This window comes from Typopeltis vanoorti, chromosome 15, assembly GCF_054136105.1.
Source record: "Typopeltis vanoorti isolate ZY-2024b chromosome 15, IOZ_Tvanoo_1.0, whole genome shotgun sequence".
In the NCBI taxonomy this organism is placed as follows: domain Eukaryota; kingdom Metazoa; phylum Arthropoda; class Arachnida; order Uropygi; family Thelyphonidae; genus Typopeltis; species Typopeltis vanoorti.
Genome location: NC_143563.1, coordinates 110,209,312 through 110,232,766, shown reverse-complemented (window position 1 = coordinate 110,232,766; position 23,455 = coordinate 110,209,312). Strand labels below are relative to the sequence as shown.

Genomic DNA, 23,455 nt, shown 5'->3' with positions numbered 1-23,455 from the left:
ATAATTATCAGAAGAGAAACATCTACAGTATTAAATACTCTCACTTGAGCCTTTTCAGACTTGCAGAAACTATATGAATTCTGTTACAGTTGTTTCGCAGGGAAGTCTTCTGTCTTATGTGTCATCCACCTTTCGGCCAGTCGTGTGTCATAAAAAAGTTGTTGCTGTTGATGGTTCAATTGCCTGTGATTGGTTGCTTTTTTTTCCCATTTGTTTGTGAGTACAGACACAACTCAAGCTATTGTATTGTCTGGCTATTGCATAATGTTTGTCTATAAATTGCACTTGTTCTTCTGGAAAGTTTGCCTGTTTTGTGGGATGAAAAACCTGATATTCCATTAGAAAAAGTGGTCATCTGGAGAATTTATTGGAACTGTGCATCATATTAAAGTAATGGTTAGAAATTGTTGTAATTCTTTGTGTAATTATGAAACTGATATTAAAAATTTTGAAACTTTTAGCAATAGTTAACGATAATTATTTAATGATAGTTATTTAAAAATTATTTATAAATCAAATATATATTAAAGTGTTTTTTACTATGACTCATGGAAGCTTGTAAACCTGTAGTACATTAGTAACATTGGTTTTTGGTTGTCTGTAGTTCTTTTTTTTTTTTTTTTAATTTATTAGAAATTTTTTATATATAATCTAGAAACCCTTTTTTTTAACTCAAACATGTAACTTTTTCGATCCATTTCATACTGCCAGTAAGCAGGAAGGTAGTCTTACACAACTGTATGATCACATTCATGTCTTACTCAAGACATGAATGTAATATGGATATTCACAAATATCCATGCCCAGGGCTTGACAAATAATGTAAAACCATACTCGCTATGCAAAAAACTTTACTTATCCCAGACCCTACCCTCCCCTTCCATTACTAACGTGCTTAGTAATGCTCCATCTGTTTTTACTTTAAAAGATTTTGTTTAGAAAGTTAGGTTTTATTAAATAAAGATATTCCGTTGTGTCCAGTCTGTCTGCAGCCACTTGTCAGCTAACAAAATCTGCTCGCTGTGGGCAAGCATATTTGTCGAGCCCTGTGTGTGTCTATGGATAGATTTGAGCCTATAGCCTGTTGGTTGAAGAGTGGGTACATTATCCACTTGATCAACCAGGCTGATATGAAACTAGCCAGTACAGTTTTAAAATTTCTTTTTCCCTCCACTTCTTTTGTTCATTGTTTGTGCATTTGAACCAGTATAATCACTTAAAGCATTTTATGAACTTTTTCCCCCTTAGCACAAGGACACAGAGGAAAAAGAATAGACTGTGGAAAAGCTCTGACAAATGGGCACATGATAAGTATGAAGAAGATCAACAAGCTCCAAAAACACAAGATGAAATAATAGCTGTGTATGGTTATGACATACGTTGTGAAGAAAATGCTCCTCGTGCCAGAAGAAGAAGGAGATATGGGTGAGAATAGGTCAGAATTTGTAATTAAAAAAAAGTGTGCAAAATGCAATATATTTCTTTCATTTATATTAAATATAAATAATGTCTACTACACTTTTCTATTGTTTAGGCCAGTGGTTCTTAACCTTTTAGAAGTCACAGAACACTTTTGATTATAAGAAAAATTTGGGGAACATCAAAAGCATTAGGGTCATAAAACTAATTGCCTTTTATAAAAATGGAACTTGTTTTAATGTGATACTTGAGCTCGTCGGCTTTTGCAGATTTCAGCAATATTAGGTCTAATATGTGATATAGCTACCCCATCTATTTGTCTATATTAGTAAGTCTTTAACGCTTTTTAGTTTTTATATTGGTAATATTGAGAAACCGAGCTCACACAAATATGATGATGAAAACTGTAATAAAATTTTCATTGCCTTTGTGGAGAGAGTTGGGTATTCAGCTTGGGCAAAAATCCAAAATTCCTCAAGAGTTATTTCAGAGAATTTCATTTTTAGCATACGATCCATTGACAGGGTAGCTAATTGATTTTCTTGTTGTACCGAAAATTCACAACTTGATGTATTAACTGTGCCCAATGGATTTCAAATCCAGTCATAATTGTGTGTATTTAAGGAAGGAAAGTAACTTGAAATCTTTTCTTCCAATATTGTTAAATGTTCTGTTTTAACGGAAATAATTCCCTCGACGTTGTTATTATGGAGCAAAGGAAACATATCTACTGTATTTTTTTCTGATATGCAGTTTTTCCAAAGAGATACTTTTTTTCTGAAAAGCTGACATTTTGTCAGTGGATGTCAAAATATTTTCATCTTTCCCTTGGATATTTGTATTAACTCTATTTAAGTAATTAAAAATGTCAGCTATAGATATATCAAAATAATATCTATTTGGAAAATTCATTCTTAAGTTCTAAAATTTGGAATAGCACTTTACCCTTGGATAACCATCTTGTTTCAGTGTGAAAAATCAAAGATTCGTACTTGGCTTCAAATATGCATTTTTTAAAAACTTCATGTATGCAAAGTTTTTTAAAAACTTCATGTAAGCAAAGTTTTTTAGAAACTTCATGTAAGCAAAGTTTTTTAGAAACTTCATGTAAGCAAAGTTTTTTAAAAACTTCATATATGCAAAGTTTTTTAAAAAGGCATGCTTTTAAAGGTCTTGACTTGAAGTAATTTACCATATTTACAACTTGGTCTAGTACAGGTTTTAATATTGTCAGTAATGTTTTTGAAACTAGGGATTCTCTGTGCAAAAAAACAGTGCATAGATATAATATTTGGGTTTATTTTCTTTGCAAGGGTAATAAATCCTTTAATAGAGTCTACAATTGATGGCACCGTCTGTAGAAATTCCTGCACACAGCTCCCATGAAATTTTAAAATTTTCTAAATATGATGTAATAAAGTAAAAAATATCTTGTCCTGTTGTATGTTCTCTGCAGCATAGAAATTGATTCACTATTTCATTTTCATTAATGAAATGAACAAATCCTAGTATATGAGCTTTATTACTAATGTCAGTGGACTTGTCAATTTGTAAAGCAAAATGTTGTTTGGAAAGTTTATTGGTAACTGTTTTTTCAATATCATCTGACTTACCTTTAATTTTATTTTTTATTGTATCGTCCGAATGAGGAATTTTCATAATTTTCTTTTTTGCTTCATCGTCAAGCATAATGTTTACTATTTCACAACATGCTGATAAAATAAGAGACTGCTATATATGTGGTTTTAATTTTACAGCAAATAATTCAACCATCTCTTATATGATGCATGTTGTGCCTTATCGGAAATTTTAATAGTCTTTTCAAAATATTTTACTTGTTTAACTTTAATGTCCAACAATCTCTTGAAATAATCTTTAGTTTTTGAAGCAAGATTAGCATGCTTCGTAATAAAGTGACATTTCAACTTAGCATGAACCATTGCGCTCTTGGATAGTTTTTCCCTGCATACAAGACACTGAGGAATAGGATATTCTTCCTCACTGGTCCATGTAAAACTGCAACTTAAATATTCGTCTGAATATTGTCTATTATTTTTTCCTATTTTACTACATATAATGCTCTCTTCTGTATGAGACGTATTTGCAACGACGTCATTACTACTACTTCCAGTTGTACTTGCCTCATCATTAATATTTCCCTCAGAATCATATTTTTGTTTAATAATAAATTTATCCATTGTGTGCTACTATGATGTTAGACAACCTACAAACCAAATATAAACCTGTTTCTGTCTGCAGGAGACATTTAAGACCCAATAAGGACTCACCTCACTGTTACATTTCACTATTGTTTATAAAGACAGAAATGGAGATGTGCCTACTCATGGACGAGTCACTATCCTTGTGGCCAATCATACTGCTTTTCAGCACACCCAGCTTAATACTGCTCTGGAAGCAGTAGCCATCCACCTGTTAACAAGATTTCTAACTACATTATATTTCATTTATTTATCATAAGGTTCTGAATCAACTAAGATAATCTTATTTAATTTAATAATCTTATATTGAAACTGCCTCAGCCCATATTTATGACTTCAATGGAAATAATGCTCTATAGGATAGTGCTAACACAAATAGGAAAAGCTGTATTGTTGAGCATATGTTGAGAAGGATGTCCCCCCCCCCCTCTTTTTAATGAATGCAGTACCTTGTTTTATATGCCTGCTTGTATTCTGTAACATTCTGTAACAGATCTAGAACTGTGCTCCGCTGCCATTCCTACACTGTCCATGTGGGATGCCAGAGAGAACATATATGGAAGCTATTATTTCTTTGTGATTTCCACCAGGAACAACCATGTTCTCTAATTCAGACACCTCATGTGGAAAATTGACAAGGCTGACTGGAACACATTTTCCCCAACTTGCAAAATTTAAAGCAGAAGCAGTTATGACTGCAGCAAAGCATTGATGTATGTAACTGATTATATTGCCCAAATAACAATAACTGCAATTCTAAAACATCATATCTGTTTACACTCTTTCCAAAGCCATGGTAGAACACTAAGTGCGAAGTAACCAAAAAATAATCAAGACAGAGCATAGGTTACAATTCAGGCTTACCGTATTACATTATATCTTACAGCTTTTAACTGTGCTTGGGCAAAAGCATGTTATGTTAGACATCATAGTCAAACACAGTGATGGACAGTTAAGAGTTTCCATCATCTATCATTTACAATGCAAAAGTTGTATGGGATAAAATTTGGATAATGAAAGGTATATATGAAATACACTATTCATCTACCCTGGGATGTAATAAAATGGTTGATTAGAATTAGGCTATCTTGAAAAAGAGAGAGAGAGAGAGAGAGAGAGAGAGAGAGAGAGAGAGAGAGTGTGTGTGTGTGTGTGTGTGTGTGTGTGTGTGTGTGTGTGTGTGTGTGTGTGTGTGTGTGTGTGTGTTATGCTTTCCATTTTACTTATGAGGGTTTAACTTAGTGTTAACAGTATTATTGTATTGTATTATGAAGTGATGCACGTAAATGCTGCTTTATCCCTAAATAAATTTAGCCACTTTTTTTTGGAAGATTTGGTCATCCCAAATGGGATGACCTCCATGATGTCTACTCTTTTTTGGACTGATTACTGCTTTTGTCTGCTCTTACCAGATAACTGAGATAATTGCTGGCATAAAGGCTTTCATCCAGCTATAATCCAGGGCAATCCAAGAAACAAATTTTGCATATCTTGAAAACAAAACTCTTGCTTTTCTCAGCCCATACTGCAGCTTGTAACAGACCATGAAATCCAAATCTAACTTTGAAAGGTCCAATTGCAGAAGACTTGTCTTTTGCTCAAATGGCAGTCAAGCAATTATCTGTTCCTTTGCTACAGTCATTGGGCACAACTTCTGCCCAACAGTGTTTTCATCATAAAAATCATCCAAAGATGAGGCAGATCTCCTGACATCATTCACTTCCTTCAAATCCTGCCGAGATTACCAATACAAAGCATTTCCCAAGAACAGTTCGTTGCATGCTTTCTGTGGAATTTTTATCAGTAAGACATCAGGAGAATCCTGAATACCTTGGATACCAAAAAGTCATCTAGTCCATGGTATCCCTGCTTTGGTTCTAAATTTTTGTGCTCAAAAATCATCATCAAATTCTAGTTATGTATCCACACCATTGTACAGGATACTATGACACTGTATGATTAAACATGTATCATTACTAATTTCTAACAATTTTCTCTAAATTAGTCTGTTATGTAATCATATAGTGTTATTATGTGTATGCCAGTATGGTCAGATCTTATATTTTAGTCTTTTAGGACACTGCCTTGGTAACCTTTTCTCTCTCATTATTTTAAGTGATCATACCACCTTAGATTAGGTCTACTAACGTATTTTTGAATGCTAACCATGTCGAGCTCCTTCTTCGCCTTCATTTTTCATATGATTCTGCCATTGGTGCCATCTGTTTAATCCATTAATTTTTCTTATCTGTGATCTCTTTGATAAAGTCTTGTTTCCTTTCTAATCCAGTGCTTAGATCCAGAAGTTAAAATTGGTTTGAACTATCTTGTATACAGCTACTTAGCAGTTTGGGCTGATTTCTGTCTTATTCCATATAAATTTATTTAGTTGGCTTCCCCCCATACCAAATTTGCTTATGTTGTCTATTTCCATATTTAGTTACCATCTTTAATAAAAAAATTGCGCCTAAATAATTGAAATAAGTTATTTGTTATACAGGTCCTCATTCTCAATTAAGAACCTGTTTTACTTATTATATAGGTTCTCCATTAAGAATGCAGGTGATGTTTTTGAATGTTGTTCGCTATTTATTTTGATAGTTTTGGTCTTTTTTATTGCTGCTTTTCATGCAGAATTTGTTACAGCAGTTATTCAGTTTAGTTAAAATATCCTGAAGACATGTACTGGATTTGTTTAGAGATTCATATAATCTGCATGAATAAAGAGTTAAGGTGAGTATCTCCAGTTTTGATATCAGGTTTAATGTTGCTATCCCCCCCCCCTCTCAGGCAAGGCAAATTGGTAGAAGTTCTGACAATATTTCATTCAAACACAAATAATTCTAAAGGTATTTCTTTTTTAACCTTTGCATTATAATAAAGTAAAAATATGGGAAATTATTTTTAGATTTATTAAAAATATTGTAATAAATTTAATTATTTATTTAAAACATTTACATTTACTTTTAAAATACACTTTTTAATTTATTAAATACAATTTGTTATACAAATCCAATACACACTCACACACAGTAGCAAAAAATATGAAATTTTAAGTTTTTAACCAGTAATCCATATTAAAGGGTATAAGAAATACAAAAGAGAGGTATTCACATAAATTAATATTTGTTTTAAAACTTCCTTTATGTTTTTTTAGTTATTGAAAAATTAATTATAGAATACACCTGTACTTATCTGTGACAATACAGCAACAAAAATATAAAAGTAAAAAAGTGCCTCTTACCATACCTCATAAGACCTTTTATGTACTCCTGGGGTATGTATACCACACTTTGGGAAATACTGGTGTAGATGATAAATAAGAGTGGAGATAGTGTGCATCCTTGTCTTACGTTTCTGATTTTACATTAAGCCATTTTCCTATAATAACTGTAGTATTTTGTAAAGCTTTTCTCTTAAGTACCTTGTTGTATGCTTTTTCCTCATCTACAAAACTTAAAATATGGATCCTTCTTACATTCCCATGATTTCTCAACTATTTGTTTTAAAGTGAAAATCTCATCCTGACAAGCCCTTATTTGTCCTGAACCCACAGTTTTTTTTAGCCTCTTCTCAGTTGTGTTTGCCTAACTGTTACCTGGATAGGAAATTCCTCTCTAATTCTTACATTAATGCTTTGTTCTTTATAGGTGGTAACTATGTACTATGCAAGCTCTACTCCATCCAGAATTCAATCTGACTAGGACTTCCAAATTATGCAGTGTAGCCACTGTAAAACATTATCCTTCCTTATTTGAGCATGGTTTAATACCACTACTTCAGCTTATTTTCCATTTCAGGTTTCTGATGGCTTTTTCTACATCAGTTATTAATATAAGTTGCTATTCTGTCATTCTCATTGAACAATTTTTCACGATAATTATTCCAGAAATCCAATTTTTATATTTTGTCACCTTTATCATCTTGATATCTGGAGGCTGATGAAAAAGCTGATGAAGCTTTTTCATCAGCCTCCAGAGCATTTTGCAACTTCATGATATTCATCTATCTTAGCCAAGTCTTCCCATGACTTCTGTTTAGCAACTTCTGTACATAGCTTAGCTATCTTACATTTTTCTCTGTATTCTCTCAGGGCATCTGCTGATTTATTTATTTATTTATCATCTACTTATTTGCCAGGAAATTTTGATATATTTTGTTCTTTTCCTGGACTGGTTATTGAGTCTATGAAGTCAAAAATTTTCTATTGTTTTCAAATGATTTTGCCACATGTTTCCCCAGTTGATGTTTTCTTCAGTTTTCCATTGGGACTCCAAGATTTGGTTGTTGTTTTCACTCCCAGTTTTTCTTGTTTCACTGTTTTTATAATAGCATCTGCAGTTCACATCTGAAATCTTCTCAGCTTAAATTATTTTTATAACTTTCTTACAAAATAAAAATAATAATGAAGTTGAGCAGTTTTTAGAGGTAAACTGTAGATGCAACTATGTGAATGCTGTTGAGAGAGGGAGGGAAAATGCTCTCGATTTTGCTCCAGAATTATTACATAGACTTTGTCTTTACAGTCTTTCCTGTTCATCTAGAATCTATCGTACTGCATAAGGAAAAGAACAAGAGAGAGATAAAATTAACCATCAAACTCTCATTCCATTGCCTTCATCACCTAGCAAATTTCACTATTCTCAATCCACAGTAGATTTTATGAACATTGTCCACTTTTGTGCATGTTGTTGAAAGTTTTTTTGCTTGATTATAAATTAAATAAAAGATGCCAAGAAATTATAATCTTCTTTAATCCTTTATCCAAGTGTAAGCAAAGTTTGCATGTGAAATATCATCACAACTAGGCTATTTATATAGAAGCTAGTGACTTCTCGTTAATTGCCTTAGTATCCCTTAATGCAAAGCACATTTCCTTTCAATTGTGTATAATGCTATGCATTATGGGAAAGGGCCACTACCCAGACTGGTTCCACATAAGTAAAGGGTCATCTCCAAAACTAGGCAATCCCTCAGATCACTCTCACCTCAGTGAGTGACCTGAAGTATCATTTTAACTCTCAATCACTCAAAGGTATTCATCAGTGGTTCCACTCAGTGACTGGCAAACCCTATCCTAATTATTAGCAGGCTTTCATTAATATATACTTCTGGTCATAAATAATGGGTAGAACTGAAGTGAGGTCATAATTGGACTAACTTGGCATTTCATTTAGTGATATGTTATCTGCCATAAAGGAAATTACCTTTTCAAGAAGGAAAATAATGATTTTTGTTGCATTTATGTGACCACTTGCTGAAACATTCATCCACTATCTGCATTAGCCCATTCTTCCACTTTAACAGCAGTCAGGAATTTTAATTTGACAATCTTAAGGTTGGTTTATGATCCAGAACTTCATTGCATGGTGTTTACTATTTAAGAATAGGATTGATTAAACCAAGGACTGAAAATTTGATAGTGAAGATGTTTGTTTAAATGTGCTGCATGATATATCTATGATTAAGAAACTCAACAGATACTAACATTAATGTGTAAGTGTTCAAAACTAAGTTAAACATTTAAAAATTATTATATGGGCATCTCAACAGAATCCAAAGTCTCATCATAGGAGGCCAGTAATAGCCATTATTTGTACAGTACCCATCATACTATTTTTTAAAATTGTTCACTGACAATGCATTTACAAAAACACTTCTGGTAGCCCATTCCATTTGTTTACCATTCTCTAAATAAAAAATCTAATCCTTGAACCCTTGCTAAACCACATTATTAACTATCTCTAATAACTATAAGCTATCTTTAATCCAGAATATTTTAATAATGTGTGACACCTTTTGGCAACTTGTATATGAAAAATATGACTTCTGCATTACTTCAACCTTGGTATCAACTCTGGGTCTGGCTCCCACTGACGAGACCTCAATAAAGGTCGAAACTGGTCTAGGTAGTGACCCTTCTCATAATGCATAGCATTATACATACCCGTAAGGATATGTGCTTTGCATTATGGAATACTAAGATGTGAAGTTATAAGCTTCTATATACGAATTGCCCCAGTCCTGAAAATAGCTCAGGCACAAACTTGTTTGCCTACACTTGGATAAAGGATTAAACCAAGTATATAATTTCTTGGTATCTTTAATTTATAGTATAATCAAGTGGAAAAACTTCGAACAGCTACATTATTGTAGCTGTCCTCTTGAAATACTTCTTGAGCATTTACTCTGTAAAGCCCATTTGGTAATTTATATGCTTCTATCATGTCTCTTCTTTTCTGCCTATCAGCTAAACTTTTGTAACCCATGAACATTTAATCTATCATATTACCAAGCACTCCATAAATGCGGTGTCCTCAAAAGCAATGACATTCTGGGAAAGATAGTTTATAAATAAACTAGGAACAAATCTTCATATGGAAAGAAAAAAAAATTATGTAGATTGTACAAGTTTATTAAAGTTTATGCAAAATGCACTTGGGTAACAATCATGCAGAGTCAACATAAGTCAACTTTCCTACACACACACACACGCACGTGCGCACACACACACAGGGTGGTTCAAAATTCCACGTACAAACTTTGAGGGGAGGTAGAGAACATCAAAATCAACCATATTCACATATGGTTGATTTTGATGTTCATGATCGTAAATGCCACCGGACGGTACTAACAGGGACACGAAGATACAGAAATAACACAAGGCAGTAAGTAGTGTAAAAAACTTTATTAGGCATAACTGAACAGTTCAATAATAGTTGGATACATAATATGGTTTCACATCAGGTGCTCAAAGTTACGACCATTAGCAGTGATACATGCCTGACACTGACGATGCATTGATTGCCATACATTTTTGAAAATACCTGGAGTTTCCCGAATATTAGCAGTGGTGATGGTGATTCTTGCCACGAGGTCCATGTCAGAGGCAACAGGTGTTTCGTACACCATGGCTTTAAGGATCCCCCCCCCCATAGAAAGAAATCAATGCTCGATAAATCAGGTGAGCATGGGGGCCATGCGACGGGTCCACCACGCCCAATCCATCGAACCCCAAAGGACCTGTCCAAATACTGACACACAGAAATGCCCAAATGGGCTGGAGCCCTGTTGTGTTGGAACCACATCTGATGACACACAGTCATTGTGAACATTGTTCAGTAAATCTGGCAGAACTTCTTCCAGAAAGGTCCGACACTTCTGGGAGTCCAGTCGGGATGGTAACAGGTATGGTCTGACTAAACAGTCAGCGACGATAGCTGCCCATACATTAATGGTGAAATGTTGTTGTTCAGCATGTGATTGCACATCGTGTGGGTTCTCATGGGCCCACGCATGAGCATTGTTCATGCGTGGGCCCATGAGATTGAAGACCTCTTTGTGGGTAAATGAAGCTTAATCCATGAACAAAACACGTTTGAAAAGCCTGGTCTATGGCACTTTTCTGCAGAAACTACTGTGTGAATTCCACACATCGAGGATAATCTTTGGCCATCTGTAACTGGACCCATTGCAGATGAAATGGATGTAAGGACTCAGAGTGCAGACGTGCAATACACTGGATCGAGATACTCCTATAGCAGAGGCAACAGCATGTGTGCTTGTCTCTGGATTATTGTCCATTGCATGCAACACCTCCTCTTCCATAGTGAGATTTTGCATCGATCGTGGCTGCCCACTATCATGTCTGCGATCCCCAAATGATCCATAGTCAAATAAATTCTGACGCAAATGCGCACACATTTGGTGATGTGTTACACGTCTATTTTGAGTACCTTTTGCAGTACATTCATACAGTGGCTCATCCATTACCTTCAGCTAACCCATAAACGAGGTGCATGTCTGCCAGATTGGTGTTCGTAAAAGGACTCATGTTCTTCATACGACGCTGAAAGCATGAATGAGGAAGCCCCAATTGCTCAACTGGCGAACAGCGCCACCTATCACTTCTGGGTGACATTTCCGGTCATGGTTTCAGATGTGTATATGGTTGATTTTGATGTTTTCTACCTCCCCTCAAAGTTTGTATGCGGAATTTTGAACCACCCTGTATATATATATATATATATATATAATACTTGAAAGTTGGAATCTTTCCACTCATGCTAAAATTCTAGGTAGGTGCTGCTGATTAGTTGTCAGAAAATTGCATCTTTGAAATACTTTTCAAATACAAAAGTGATAGCAAAATTAATTTCCCAAAATAACAGTTTTCTTGGAATTATTAGTAGTATTATTTCTGACCTCCCATGGAGTCTTGAGACTCATCATGGGAGGTCAATTTTAGACAACACAGTCTATCGTATCACCCTTTAAACTCATTCAGTGTTTGCACTTACTCTTATCCTCTTACTATTTTCTTTCACAGCTTCCAGGAGTGGTCTGTTGTCCTTGTTCCTTCTCATTCTTTCATATGAAAAATCTCTCCTGTGTCAACTTGTTAACAGCTTAAATATCTTAATCACATCCCCCTTCATCTTCTATTCACCGAACTATACTCTGCATCCTCTCCATGGTTACTTCATCCCGTTCAAATCCTGTGATCAGAATTTTTATACAAAGGAACTGCCACCATAATTTTTTTTCTCTCTGCTGGCCATTATCCTCCTCAGTATTGCAGCAATTTTCTGGGTTGTCTTCACAACCTTTGCAATCCATTCTCTGAAGTTAAAATTTCTATCTACAGTCACTCCTAGATCCCTTGCTTCCTTCACTTTTTTTTTTCCAGTATAACTCCAAGAAACGTTCCATATGTGGATCCCAAATTTCAAAATCTTATTGTTAACTGTATTAAACTGGCATCCCCCATTCTTTTCCCCACCTTTCCAGCTTATTGATATCCTTCCGAAGAGTCCAGACATCATCATCATTACTAATAACCCTCCCAAGCATTGCATCTACAAACAATTGAATATCTCCTTGAAGTTCCATGACAACTATTGGCATAAAATTTGATATTTTAATATTGGCATAAAGATTGAACAGTAATGGTCCCAATATTTCTCTCTCATATACAACACTCTTATATCTATCAGATAATCAGCTACCAATTCAATCCAATAATCTGATATCCACACCCATATTGTGCATCTTAAATACCACTTTATGCAGCACCCTGTCAAATTCCTTTGAAAAATCCAAAAATATAACAGGATATGCCTTTTCTCATCCACTGCTCTTATTATTCTATTATAAAAGGCAGCCAGATTACTCAACAAATCCTTGCTTGCCTTCATAAATGATATTTCCTTGTATACCAGTTCTTACTAATTTTTCCCAAATTTTAACAACCAAAGAAGAAATACAAGCTGGTCTGTGGCTACCTCCATTCTACCATCACCCTTATGTAGTGGCATTATCTTATCCTTCTTCCACTCCTCAAGAACTTGTCCCATTGCAAGATGGGAAGTTCGGTTCTTTAGCACTTTCCTGTAAAATACATGGCAAAATCCCATCTAGTCCTTCTCCCTTACTGACATCTAGAATGGCACTCCTTATCCCTCTAGGAATAAAACTTGCTTTAGCAGGATGGAGCATCCTATCATCCATTCACAATCATTTTTCTTCTTACTGGCCACATAGAAAAAAAAAAAAAACAATCTCTTGGGTTTCTCCTTGGATTGCAGCACTAGTCTCCTTGTATTCTAATTTTTTTTTCTTACTATACTAGTTATTTTCTTAGCCGTAGCATTATATACCTCATGCAACTTTTCTTCACCTCTTCTTCATCTACTGCAGTTTGATTTCTCTAGTAGTTAATTTTACTTGAAATCACTATCTTTTTCACTAGAACTATACAATCTGTGATTGGTGTCAGTAGTGGATGGGAGGGAGTTTTCTCATCCCGTACTGACCTCATCATCATCAATTTCCTGATATCTACCCCCCCCCCAAAGGGGGTGTTCAGGTTACTATGACAGCACTACATGATTAAGTTTATATTATTATTAATCTCCTACCAACAATTTTTTTCCTGTAAATCAATTCCAACATTGGAGTACTCCAATGTTGTAATATCTAACATTTCATGTTTCTAAGGCACTTCTGAGCGAATTAATACATCTCGACTTTGGTCTACTTCTGGGTCTTTTTCCTATCATATTGGCATTAAACAAGTGTTTTGCTAACCTTGATTCACCCATTCTATTTAAGTGGCCATACCACTTAGATTAGCTCTGCTTACATATTCTTAAATGCCAGTAATGTCAAGTTCCTTTATAATATCTCCATTTTTAATATGATTCTGCCATTGATGCCATTAGGTCACTCCTCTAATTTTTCTCAGAACCCTCATATCTGTAGTTTCTAGTCTTTGATCATGTGCTTTATTTCTAATCCATCTCTCAGATACATAACTTAAAACTGTTTAAATACTGTCTTGTATACTGCTAGTTTGGCATTTTGGCTAATTTCTCTCTTATTCAATATAAATTTATTCAGCTGGCAACCCACCATACCAGCTTTGCTTTTTGTGTTGTCTATCAGGGCCGGATTTAGACTTGCTGTGGCCCTAAGCTATACAAAACCCATAGGCCCCCTACTGTTTTAAATTACATCAGCTGGTCTTTTTGTTTTTTATTTGAGGACCCGGCAGATTGTGAGGCCCTAAACTGTAGCTTTTTTAGCTTATACGTAAATCCGACACTGTTGTCTATTTCCAGATTTAACCTACCATCTTCACTAAAAACTGTACTTAAACAGCTGAAATATTTTACTTGTTCTCGTGTTATAGGATCTCCATTTTTCCTTCCAATTTCAAATCCTCTGTACACTTTTATATCCTGAATCAGAATGATGATATCGCATCAACAATGACATAGTCAAAGAGGCTTTACTTATTTCTTGTGTCTTCTCTCCTTGCATGAACTTGTACACAGTTTTATGTTGAAAAATGTTGTTAGTAATGACTGGTCTGTGTCCTGGGCAGAAGTCCAGTAAATACTTGCCATCATTGTTAGCTTTGCTTTTTTTCTCCAAATTTTTCCAAAATGTTTCTATATGCCTGGTGGGATTAATTTCCTAATCTGCTATTCAGATCTTCACATAGACAACTTTTACTTTTTCCATTTTCTTTATTGTCATCTGCTGTTCTAATGTCAAATTCCTCCACTTCTTCCTTAAAAAACCTTCTGTGGGATCATAGGCACAAATAAATTTAATTTTCTGTTTCACCATTTTGCAGTGTGCCCAGATTACTCTATTTGAAATTGCCTTCCAATCAAGCTGCCTGTGTTGCAAGAAATGCCAATGCAACTGTTGAAGAATTAGTAAAAGATCTTAATTCATCATCATTGATCATCCCATCACCATTTGCAAGAACTGGGAATAGTGTCTAGTGGATTCCTCATGAACTCACAAACAACAATTGAAGAGAGTGTGTCAATATCTGCACTGGAGGTTCAATATCCGTTTTCGAGTCGTGTCGTCACTGGTGATCCAAAGTGGGTACTTAACAAGAATGTTAAGTGCTGAACTCAGTGGGTTCATGCAAGGTAACAGGATTGAATGATTGAAAACAACTGAAAGTAAAGAGTTGTTCTCTGGTTAATTGAAAGGGTGTTGTTTTTTGCCATGATAACTCACGTCCTCATAGTGTTAGAATCACCTATACCAAGATTGAGGAACTCAGCTGGGAAAAGCTTCCACATCCTGCATATTCTCTTGATCTTGCTCCTTCAGATTACTACTTATTTCAAAGTTTGCAACATTTCATAAATGAAAAACAATATAATATATTAGAAGCACTTGAGTTGAGCCTATGCGACTTCTTTGTCTCTAAACCTGAATTCTATAAAAATGGTGTTCTGAGACTTTTACAACATTGGAAGAGCTTTATTGATTCAAATGGAGAATATATACTTCATTAAATTAGCAAGTGGTTTATCTTTTATATCCTTTCAAAATTTAATGTTAAAAACAACATTACTTTTGAGATGAATTGATAATTATTCCAGACATGTAGGATATCCTCATCTTCAGTTTTCATTCACCTTTATCATCTTTGATTCTTTTTACAGTACTCTTTCCTCCATTTCTAGGCTTCTTTAATAGCCTCCAGAACATTTTTCCACCTTCCCGCTATTTATTTTCTATATTCTTACCAGAGTCTTCCCATTACTTTTGTTTAGCTACTTTTACACACAGCTTAGCTGCTCCTATTTTTCACTGTATTCTTTTAGGGCATCTGTGGACTTATTTGCTAGGAACTTTTGGTATGGTTTCTTCTTTTCCAGGACTGCTTCTTTAACTTCTTGTGTCCACATTGGTGTTGTTATTTTTCTATCCTTGTAGACAACTTCACCATATACCTCCCCTAGCTGAATCAATCAGTGTATTCTTCAGAGTTTGTCACTGAGACTCCAAGGTTTGGTTCTTGTTTTCAAACTGCTGTAAATTTTCTTCAATAATGTTTGTATTGTCAAGTGTACAATTTACTTTTAAAAGCTGCTCAAATTTAATTCTTTTTAAAACTTTCTTACACACTGTTCTTTTCAATATGAGGTATTCATGACTATAGAATAACACGTATGCCACAGTAAATAACTTTTTTTTATGATGGTAAGATTTACTGATGATGTCTTATGATACATAAGACATCATCAGTACAACTAACAAACAACAATAGGAATTGAATTAAAAAAACAGGAGTCGGCAGCACAGAAGAGCAACTTACTGGGAAAGCTTCAATTGAAAGTAAGCTGTGTGCCAGAATCTAATTTTTTTAGTGCAGATACTATAAACTAATTCCCACTTTTGCTAAGTTGAAGTCATTAAATCGCCAGGTATCAAAAAGCTAGCCATTCCTTGTTGCTAAATCAGTTATGAGTTTCGAAAAAGGAACTGACATTAAACATCACAAAAACAACAGAATTGGAAGGTGATCTGCCAAATACATAAAATCAAGACCTGCTACACGTGGTTAATAATTTTTCCAAAAATGCAGGTACTAAAGCATTTGAAAAAAGTATCATAAACATATCAACATAACATTGTTAGAATGATCTAACAAAAATACAACTGAATTAACTGCTGACAAATGGGTTGGTAACTTATCTGTCCAGCCTGTAACTGAAGATGAGCAAAATATACAAGGTGTGGCTATTAAATAACGAGACAAGGTGGGCTGTGAATTGTGTACTCATAGCAGTGGGATGCGCTTGTGCCATGAATGACCCTGAAGGTTCTAGAAGCAATTGAGGTAAGCATTGTTTGCTGTCCCTTGTAGTTTGTCTGTAGGCAGTTATAAAAGAAACACGTGTGAAGTCGATTTGCCAGAAACAACTTTGCACTGACATCATGGAATGGCTGACAGTGGAGTCGGATTTGCAGGAGAAGATCACATGTGATGAGACATGGATTTTCCACTATGATCCAGAAACAAAGAGACAATTGATACACTGGAAAATTCCCATGTCACCAAGAATGAAAAAAGCAAGAATGAGCAAGTCAAAACTGAAGGCAATGCTGATAGTTTTTTTTTTTTTAAATCAATAGCATAGTAATGCTTGAATGGGTACAAGAGGGTCACACAGTTAACCAACATTATTACCTTGAGGTTCTGGCCAAGCTGAGAGAACGAGTGAGGAAGAAGAGACCCGATCTGTGGAAGAACAACACTCCAGCCCACAGTGCACTGTCTGTAAAGCAGTATATGGCTGATAAGAAGATCCCAGTGTTGGACCATCCACCTTACTTGCCAGACTTTGCTCAGTGGGACTTTCAACTTTTTCCAAAGTTGAAATCTGCATTTGAAGGGCACCCATTTTCAGTCAGTGAATGAGATAAAGGAGAAAATGGCAGTGCTACTGAAGCAGATAACACCTGATGACTTGCAGCACTGTTTCCAACAATATAAAATTTGTATGCAATGGTGTATAGATAGAGGATGGAGGTATGCTGAAGGGGATAACAATTAAGTTGTACAATTATAATAAACCACATTTTTGCAACCAGTCTCGTTATTTAATAGCCACACCTCGTACTAGCAACAGGTCATAAGTTTGTGATTTCACCCAAACGTGTTCCATATCTTGATTTTATACATAACATTGAAGATAGCACCAGCCATCTGTCTAGTATTGAAGCTTATAGATTATAGTTTGAAATAGCCAAAGTGATCTATGATGCCTGATTATCAGAGTTGAATGTTTCACCAGCAGAATTAAAAGCCCCAAATTCACTAAAATGTAATAATAATATATTTATCATCAAAGCTGAGAAAGGCAATACCACTGTAATCTTAGATGCTAAATCATATGATTAGAAAATGAAATTACTGCTTCGTGATCGCAATACTTACTCCTAGCTTAATAATGATTTTACCAAAAGTCAGCTCAAAAAACTCAAGTTACTAGATGAAACAAAACTTCTATAGATGAAGAAACCATCAAAACACTCAAAACATAGCATGCAAGACCTCCCGGAATATATGGTTCACCAAAATTACATAAAAGTAACTGTCCACTAAGACCTATTGTGGATTCTATAGGCAGTCTCACATATAAAATATCAAGATTCCTGTCTAACATTTTCCATCCCCTCACTGACTACTCATTCTCTACGATAAAGAATTCCATAGAATTTCATGCAAAGATAAAAGACATTAAACTAGAAGATAAGATGCAGACATCTTAGTAAACTTTGATATTGTCTCTCTCTCTCTCTTCACTAATATCCCTTACAAAGAAACACGCAAAAATTTCCATCGGGCATAGTGGAATTATTAAAATTTGCAATCATATCTAGTTAATTCACATGGAAAGATAAAATATATAAACAGCAGAAAGGAACAGCAATGGGCTCACCCTTATCACCAAGCTTAGTCAACTTTTTTTTTGAACACCTAGAAGATGAATTTTTGCTCTTGACCCAACACCAACAATTTGGCTCTGCTACGTCAATGCTGTCTTTGCAGTTTGAAGTCATATGGAACCTGAACTCTACTCATTTCTACAAAAGAATCAACACTCTGCATCCTTGTATCAAATTCACACTAGAAAAGGAAACATCAACAGGTATTTCCTTTCTTGATGTACATATCCAGCTCAAATAAGATGGATCCATTTCCACTTCCATCTTACCAAAAACCAACCTTTTCAAGTCATTATATCCATAATACATCTGCTCACCATCCATCTCAAAAATATGGTATCATAAAATCTTTAGTATCCAGAGCGCACAAGATTTGTTTTTCTGAAGAATCTCTAAAACAAGAATTGGAAATTATCAAAGAAACAGCCTTACTAAACGAATACAGTCCAATAACAACCCAAAAAATAATTTACCAATCTCTTACAAATCAGCACAGACAAGAAGAAGCCCACAGGACTCCTATACCACATGTTAAACGCATCTCTGAATGTGTGGCAAAAATTATGAGAAAATACAAACTCATTGCTACCTACAAACCATCAACCAAATTCACAACTTGCTACCTTCTCGAAAAGACAAACTCTCACCAATGATGCTACTACCTGGCATATACCAAGTGCTATTTTTGTGTAACTTATCTTACTATGAATATAAGGGCAAAATGCCAAGTTATTACATATAAACATGAATTGTTATGTAAAGAAAGTGAAGCCTTACTTCATAACCTAATCTTAATCGAATTGACTGCCTCACTATTCCAAAAGTTTGGGAAATTGTTATCCTCAGTTGTATTCAATAATTTATATGCTATATTTTAATTTAAGTCATTTTAATTTCAGCCCAGTAGTTTTTAATCCATAAACATGCAACTGTATACATAGAGGGATTCCAATTTAAGCATGCACACTACTGTTTTTTTTTTTTTAATTCAATTTTTATTGTTGTTTGTTAGTTGTACTGATGATGTCTTATGATACATAAGACGAAATATTTACATTATAAAAAAGTTGTTTACTGTGGCAAAGTATTCTATAGTAACGGTTGCTTCCAAGTTCAAATCCTCTGTGCACTCTTGTATCCTGAATGAGCATGAAGATATTAGACGTAGTCAATGAGGCTTTTCTTATTTCTTGTGTCTTGTCTCCATGTGAATTTGTGCACATCTGTGTATTGAAACATGGTGTTAGTAACTAGTGACCTCTCTTCCTTCAAATTCTTTCATCCATTATACCACTTCAAGCTGGTTGTTTCTAAGTCTATGATAGTTGTCTGCCTTATAATTCAACATAAATTCCTTCTGCCTTGATACTTCTACATGCCTATTCATGCGCCAAGTCCTGACTACATGATCACTCTTGCCAACTGGGGGCAAATATGACATCTGATTCACAATCAAATTCTCTCATACTATGACCAAGTCCAGAACACTTGATCCTTGTGTTCCCTCCACTTCATGCTGTCTAAGATGGTTATCCTTCAAGTCCAAAAATTCACTTCCCTTAGTACTTATACCGCTTCCTTTGTCCAATTTATATTGCTCTGTTTGAAGTCTCTCATAATCACTTTTTGCACTTGTCAGACTAATTTGCCTAAATGTTTCCTACTCATCACCATCTATATTTCCTGCTCAATAGCAGCATCCTACTAATTATCTTATATACATCTAACATTATATGCTCTCAAAGCCATTAGCATTATTTCCCACCCCCCTCATTCTCTACCCTAATAGAGCACAATTCATCTCTTACCATGAGTAACACCCTATTCTTGGCAGAACATTCTCTTTGGTTAACCAAGTTTCACTGATACCAGAAGTCTTCAATTAATGCCACAAACTCATTCCCTTTATTCCTAAAGCTCCTGGCATTTGTATACAGAAAACCAGTGCATTGTCAGTTTGTATATTGCAATTTGCATAGTTATTATTATTACTCTACACAGACTCCAGTATATACTGTAATATATTAGAGTGTGTATACTACAATATAGTATACATCCTCTCATTTCTCAAGCCACCATCACTGCACCTTCCACCTTTGGAACTGTAGTTTCTTTGCCTTAACATACTCACTTTCCCAGAAAACAGCAGTCTCTCCAAATGCCTGCATCCTTCTTTCATTCAAATGTAATCGGTCTCTTGCATACAGCTCCACTTTCCATCCTGAAATGTATTCCAAGCACCCAATTATTCCGGATCTCTCTTCCTACATATTCTTGCTATCATCTCATTCATCGTCACTGCTCTTCTCTTCACTCTGCATTATTACACCAAGACATCACACTCTATTGTCCTCACGTTTCTGTTGTACAATGTATACAGCAATCTCAAATCTCTTGCTACACGATCCACACTACCTGTTATGCCACTCATACCAACCATCATTGTCATCTCTTCTACATTTTCACCTCTGTTATTTACTAACTTATAAAGGAATTATTCTTAATTACAAATCATCTTAATTAATTTATAAATAATTGTTATAATGGAGATTAATAAAGCCAGATCCACATTTATCCTAATACAAACTAGCCAACTGCCATGGTTCCAAAAATTAAGGGATCCCCAGAATTATAGACCAGCTAAGAGAGTGCTCAACAGTTTGGTATTCTGTGATATACCTTAAATGAGTCACAGATACAACTATTGAGTTTATAAAAACATGGTACAGGTAAATAGTTAAGATTCAACTCACATAAGGATTTTATATAAAACCTTTCTTGCTTAGCATATCTTACATGAGATATGTAAAGCACAGTAGCATGGGTATTATTATCATCATTATCTGAGACCTCCAGGGAGTCGAGGGAGGCTATAAATCACCCAAACCAGCTACCTTCCCTTAAATTCATTCTCACTAGATGCAATCACTACCATTAAAGGCAAACTATTCTACTCACGCACTGCTCTGTGAGACAAAAACTTATCCCTTTCTTGACTGCAAACAAATTTAACTTCCATGGATGACCCCATCTTCTCTCCCCACCTGTCATATAATGAAAAATTTCATCAGATATTTTATAATATCCATTCAAAAGTTTATAGAACTCTGTCATATCACCCCTCTTTCTCCTGTTAAGCGGAGTCTGCAATCCACATGCTCACAATCTATCCTCATAATCTAAATTCCATAATCCAGATATAATCTTTGTATCTCTTCTTTGCACCCTTTTTCACAGTTTCTTTATCTCCCTTGGAATGCGGGAGACCAAATCTGTGCACAATAATCCAGGTGTGGTCTTATCCAGGCCTATGAAGAGGCAAAATGACTTCCTTACATGTCAAGGTTCTCTTCAACATCACAATTACCCTCTAAGTTGTATTTGCAACTTTTGCTATCTGACCTTTGAATTTCAGATTCCTATCCACCATTACACCAAGATCCCTAGCATCGTCAGTTGCTTGTGGCATAACCCTACTAATATAATTTATTGTTGGAAATTTTATCATGCCGAAGTGTTTATTGAAATCATTTTGTATGTGCTGGATATCAGCAGTATTCCTTGATTGCTCTGCCTATCTTCACATCATTGGCAAACAATTGCACGTCTCCTGTTAGACGTTTCCTAATATCATTAATGTATAGATTAAACAAGAATGGTCCAAGGACTGAACCCTGAGGTACACTACTGGTCACCTTAAATCTGACAGATTCCCACCCACCATATACACTTTCTATCTGTCATCAATCATCCACCGATCCAAGTCAAGTTTATATTCCAATCCCATATTCTCCAGTTTATGCAACAGCCTTTCGTGTGGTATCCTATCAAATGCCTTAGCAAAATCTAACATTATCTTAGTGTATCCATTCCCTTTATCCAGCTCGGCTATAACATTGTTATAAAACATGAGCAAATTGCTAAACCATGACATTCCTTTACTAAACCCATGCTGCTCCTTGCAGAGTATAGCTTGTTTGTTTACCTATTTCTGTATGCGTGTTCTTACCAACTTCTCTAAAATCTTCACTACCACACCAGAGATACTGATAAGTCAGTAGTTACACATTAGTTTTTGCACCACCCTTGTACAATGGATCTATCATACATTCCTTCCATTCCTATGGTATCATTCCTGAGCTGAGACTCAAGTTATGCAAACATGTGGAAATCTTAATTGATATTCCATCAGTTCCTATTGACAAATCCAGGTTATTCAACAGCTCTCCAACATCATTTTCATGAACCTCTAACTCTTCATGTAATGTAACAGTAGCACTGTGCACCATGTTACATACACCTGGTTAATATATCTTAGCAAAGTCAGCACTCATTAACTGAACGATCTCATTAGCTTCCGACACTAAAGTGCCATCTGCATTGAATAAAGTTATTCTTTCACATTCATTCTTTCTTTTGCTTGTGGCATAATGATAAAGTTCTTTTGGATTTCCTTTAGCTTGCATGGCCAATTTCTTTTCATACTCTGTTTTAGCTTTCAGTACAATATTTGTTACTTTTCTGCCCTGAGCTTTACGTATTTCATAGCTCTTCTCACTCTTATTCTCACGATATTCTTTCCACATCATCTTCTTGTGGATCTCTTGCTTAATAAGGTTGCACATCCATTTCACTCCCAACCTATTTATTGTTTGAACACTAGGGATACATTCAGATACCACCCCTCATTTAAGCACGTTTTCAAAGATTCCCATGCACTGCTGACATTTTTTTCATTCACTAACTGATACCATTGGACCAAAGATAGTATTCTCCTAAGTTGATCATAATTTCCAACTTTCTAGTTCAACTTGTAACCTGTTCTAATTGGAGCATCAATGCAATTAGATACTTCCCAAGAAAGCACAGCATGATCACTGTCACCAACTGGTGGTAAAATAACCATATTCTTAACAGTGAACCCTTCTGATGCTTATGAGCAAATAAAACACTCTTTGACCTTGAGTTTCTTCTTTCACTTGCTGCTTGAGAAAGTTGTCATGCAACAATTCAATAAATTCCACTTTTTTATCATGAGATTTCTC

General features: G+C 35.1%; 1 protein-coding gene across 3 annotated transcripts in view; it reads left to right on the top strand.

Moving 5' to 3' along the window:
* LOC150099075 (uncharacterized) overlaps positions 1–23,455 on the top strand; it is a 162,297-nt gene that overhangs the window by 101,296 nt on the left and 37,546 nt on the right. For all 3 annotated transcript variants that reach the window (XM_090405059.1, XM_090405060.1, XM_090405058.1), the window contains one exon: positions 1,249–1,425. In XM_090405059.1, the coding sequence (XP_090261185.1) occupies positions 1,249–1,425 (177 nt within the window). The remainder of the gene's footprint in view (positions 1–1,248; positions 1,426–23,455) is intronic.